We start from the raw sequence: 3874 nt of genomic DNA on the forward strand, positions 1-3874 counted from the left end.
AAAAGTGGAAAAAAAAATTAAGTGTGTTTTGTAGGGAAAAAAAGTGAAAGGAAAGAAAAGAAGAAAGATGATTATTTTTTATGTTAATGCATAAAAATCAATCATTTCAAATTAGAAGGGTAAGAGGAGAGAGAATGAGAGAGGAGTGAAGGTTAGTTCAAAATGATTCATTTTTTAAAGATTCATTTTCTTTCCTATTATTTTTCAACTCTATCAAGTAATAGAGAGAAAGAAAATTTGTTTTTCTTTCAAATTTTTAATGTATCCTATCAATCACACTTATGGAAAAAAAAATTATATTTTCTTTTTTTTTCTACTCTTTCAATTTTTCATCTCTCTAGTTTTCTTTCCATTCTACCAAGCAAAGGCTTTCTCTCATATTATTACTCCAATTTTAAAGGATTGAATTTTGTATATTAGAATAGAAATGATCATCTTTCCTATTTCATTTCCTCTCACTTTTTTACCTTACCAAACACACTCAAAAAAGCCTTTTTTCTTCCCATTTTTCTACCCCAATCCCATCCTTCTACTTTTCACTTAAGCCCACCTTTAATCTTTCAAACAACTTTAATCAAAACAATGGAAAAGATTCAATGAAACACATCTACAACAATTTCAAACCCGATGTATTAAAAAACAAAAGGAAACTATAGGTTCATTTCAATATCGGAATCAAATCATGTCTAAAGATGTAACAAAACCTTTGCTCATGATGCCACTTCATAGAAAACTTAATTTATAGAAAATTTCAACAATATTTATCCAACAAACAATAAACTCAAGATCTATAGTAAATCAATAGACAGCGAAAGACAACATAGATTCGTTATTGAAGTGATAAGATTTTCTAAATTTAGATACAATGTTTCTATCTAAATTCTAAAGATACGAACAAATTCTTTTTACGTTCCGACTTAAAGTCCATGACCCTTATATTCAATTAAGTTTAGTTATGAGCCCATCAGTCTGAGATTTCGCACATACAAGATTTATACCCAATCAAATAACTAAACTCTTTATATTAAATAAAAAAAATCCTAATAACCTTATGCTTGGCTATTGGTAATTACACAGCATTTTCACTTTGTACTCGACGCTAATTACCACACAAGCGAGCTTGCTTCTTAATGTAACTAACACCAAAGCTTAAAAGACAAAACAACAGTTTTCTATTAGTTTTTTTTTTTTTTTTTAATCTTAGCATAAAACAAAAAACACTTAGTTTTTGGCTAAACAAAGCGATTCATCGGTGACAGCTGAGAGACACAACAACAGCAAATACCAATCTCTCCTTGCGCAAAGAGGAAAAGAAAATGGCTGCTTTCAGGCTCTTCTTATTCTTCTTTTTCCTCCTCTTTTATCTTCAACCATCAAGAAGCCATGAAAGTTGCCATCCTGGCTGCGACTTACTGGTGCCAATTCACTTCCCTTTCCAGATGATGAGGAACCCACCCGAGAACCGATGTGGCTATGACGGCTTCACTGTTACATGTAAAAACGAAACCCGAAACATCATAACGTTCCCATTCTCCGGCGATTTCGTAATCGATTCCATCTCCTATTTCTCGCAACGTATTTCGATAACCGACCCCGGTAATTGCATTGCGAGACGTCTTCTTCAAGGATTTAATTACTCGGACACTCCTTTTCAGACACTTGACACCCGAAATTTCACGTTCTTCAACTGTACATCCGATGCGCCGGTTTTCCAAAGTCCCGGCGGAGTATCGCCGATTCCTTGTCTCAGCAGTGAAAGTCATTCCTTTGTGGCCTTACCTACTAAACGTGTGGGTGCCTCCAATACGTCGAGCTGCACGGAGGTAGTCACGTTTATGCACCCGAGTTTGGATGACTCCATTAAGGATTCTATTTTGTTAACATGGAAAGAACCAGATTGTGGAAGGTGTGAAAGTGATGGAGGGTTTTGCCAGTACAGGTATGATACAAGTTCGGAGGTGAGCTGCTTCACACCTTTCGACTATGGTAAGCTCCTAATTCCATGCAACTATATATATGTTTTTAACGATTCAATGATTATATTTTATTTTCGTTCTTATATATTATGAATATCTAAGTTTGGAGTAAAGGTTATTTATTTTATATAAAAATTTTTAACTATTAGATATACCAATAGAGATATTTTTAAATTGACATGATAAAAATATTAAATTTATTTAAAATTTACATGATAAGTATAATTATATTGATAAATTTAATAGTTAAATTGTAAAATATCAATTGTAAAAAAATGATAATGGAATAAGTAAAACCTTATTAGGATAAATAGATCCAAGTTTAAGTTGAATTATTTGTTCAATCATTAGATCTAAATTTAAATTTTAATAATAAAAGAATGTTTTCATTTATTTAATTATAAAATTATACCAATATAAATTATATCTTTAAATATTTTATCATAATGTTAATTATTTAAATCAACTCAAACTTAATTTAAATAGGTTTAGATAAAATTTGAAAATTCGTAACACAAAATCATAAACCCTTTATTCAAAGGAGAATGGTGAATTTATATTGATGATATAATATTAAATAATTTCACACATTTTACTAATATTCGTATTTATGTACATATAAAATTTTAAATTAGTTCTGTATTTTATAACATTCATTGGAAATTTTTATATTTAGTAGAAATCTTTTAGGTAAAAATAAATATGTAAGTTTTTAAAATTATCATTTTAAACAACCAAGGAGAAATAATTGTGGATTTTTCTCTAAGTATTTAGATTGAGTTTGAATTTTAAAATTTTTATTATTGAAAGGTTTTTTTCTTAATATCAAATGAAACACACGTGGTTATAGCTATTTTTTTATCATTTTAAACAAATATAAATTGAATAAATAATTATAAAAATATGTAAATTAATTAATTTACAGAAAAATATAAACAAATTCTTGCCCCTCTCTTTCTCTCTCTATATATTCTAGGTTATGTAGATGAAAAAATTATGTAATAAATCTATTAGAAATTAATATAAAAATAGTCTTAACTTAAATGGTAAATTTGAGAGAGTAAATTTTAAAGCGTTTTAAATTTAAATCTCATTGCATGTATATAATTTTTAGATTTATTAAAATATAAAAAATATAAAATCTTTAAAATAATATGAAGTTGGAGATTAATGAGTAATACCAACTCAACTCATGTACATATTGTTTCCATTACATTCAAATATGAGGTTACTTCATGAGATATTCATCACTTTAATTTACCATACTTGTCCTTTTTTTTTTTTTTTCAGGATTACCAAAATATGAAAGATACACAGTGTTTGTAATCGTGAGCACTGGCTTATGCATCGTTTTGTTCATAATCATCATTCGTCGTAAGATCCGATCTCAAGGCGAAGAATCCGAAACTGAAATCTCAAGGTCTACTAATACCTCCCAATTAGAAAATGTTGCCGCTAAAGGTCTTGACAGTCCGACAATCAAGATGTATCCAACGACGGTGGTCGATGAAAGTCTGCAATTACCTAAACCTACTGATAACGTTTGCCCAATATGCCTGTTGGAGTACAAAGCCAATGACATATTAAGAACCATACCGAGTTGCGCGCATTACTTTCATGTGCATTGTATCGACGAGTGGCTTAAACGAAATGCAACATGCCCTCTATGTCGCAATTAATATTGAACTACATCAATATTTATGATATGTCGTATTGTTTAAGAAATGCAATGTTGGATAGCCGCAACAGCATTGAATTTTCTTGAGATTAATATTTTCTAACGTATATTAAACATATCGATCACATCTAATTGTAACTGGAATTATAATATGATATTTGAGGAATTTTGCTTGATTTTGAAAATTGAAATTACGTTGATTTTGTTTTTCCTTTTAAGG

At 29.5% G+C, this 3874-nt stretch overlaps 1 protein-coding gene across 1 annotated transcript; it reads left to right on the plus strand.

Annotated features, from left to right (window-relative positions):
* The first annotated feature begins 1316 nt into the window (after positions 1-1316).
* LOC108481058 (putative RING-H2 finger protein ATL21B) lies at positions 1317-3655 on the plus strand. The gene is made up of 2 exons (XM_017784233.2): positions 1317-1986; positions 3267-3655. Exons 1-2 carry the CDS (start codon positions 1317-1319, stop codon positions 3653-3655), a joined length of 1059 nt encoding a protein of 352 aa, XP_017639722.2.
* The last annotated feature ends 219 nt before the right edge of the window (positions 3656-3874 follow it).

This window comes from Gossypium arboreum, chromosome 1 (assembly GCF_025698485.1).
Source record: "Gossypium arboreum isolate Shixiya-1 chromosome 1, ASM2569848v2, whole genome shotgun sequence".
In the NCBI taxonomy this organism is placed as follows: Eukaryota; Viridiplantae; Streptophyta; class Magnoliopsida; order Malvales; family Malvaceae; genus Gossypium; species Gossypium arboreum.

Excerpts from the sequence above, each read along its gene's own strand:
- LOC108481058 (XM_017784233.2), top strand. The coding sequence starts at position 1,317 with ATGGCTGCTTTCAGGCTCTTCTTATTCTTCTTTTTCCTCCTCTTTTAT. Across the intron at positions 1,987-3,266 it reads CTTCACACCTTTCGACTATG|GATTACCAAAATATGAAAGA; the intron begins GTAAGCTCCTAA and ends TTTTTTTTTCAG.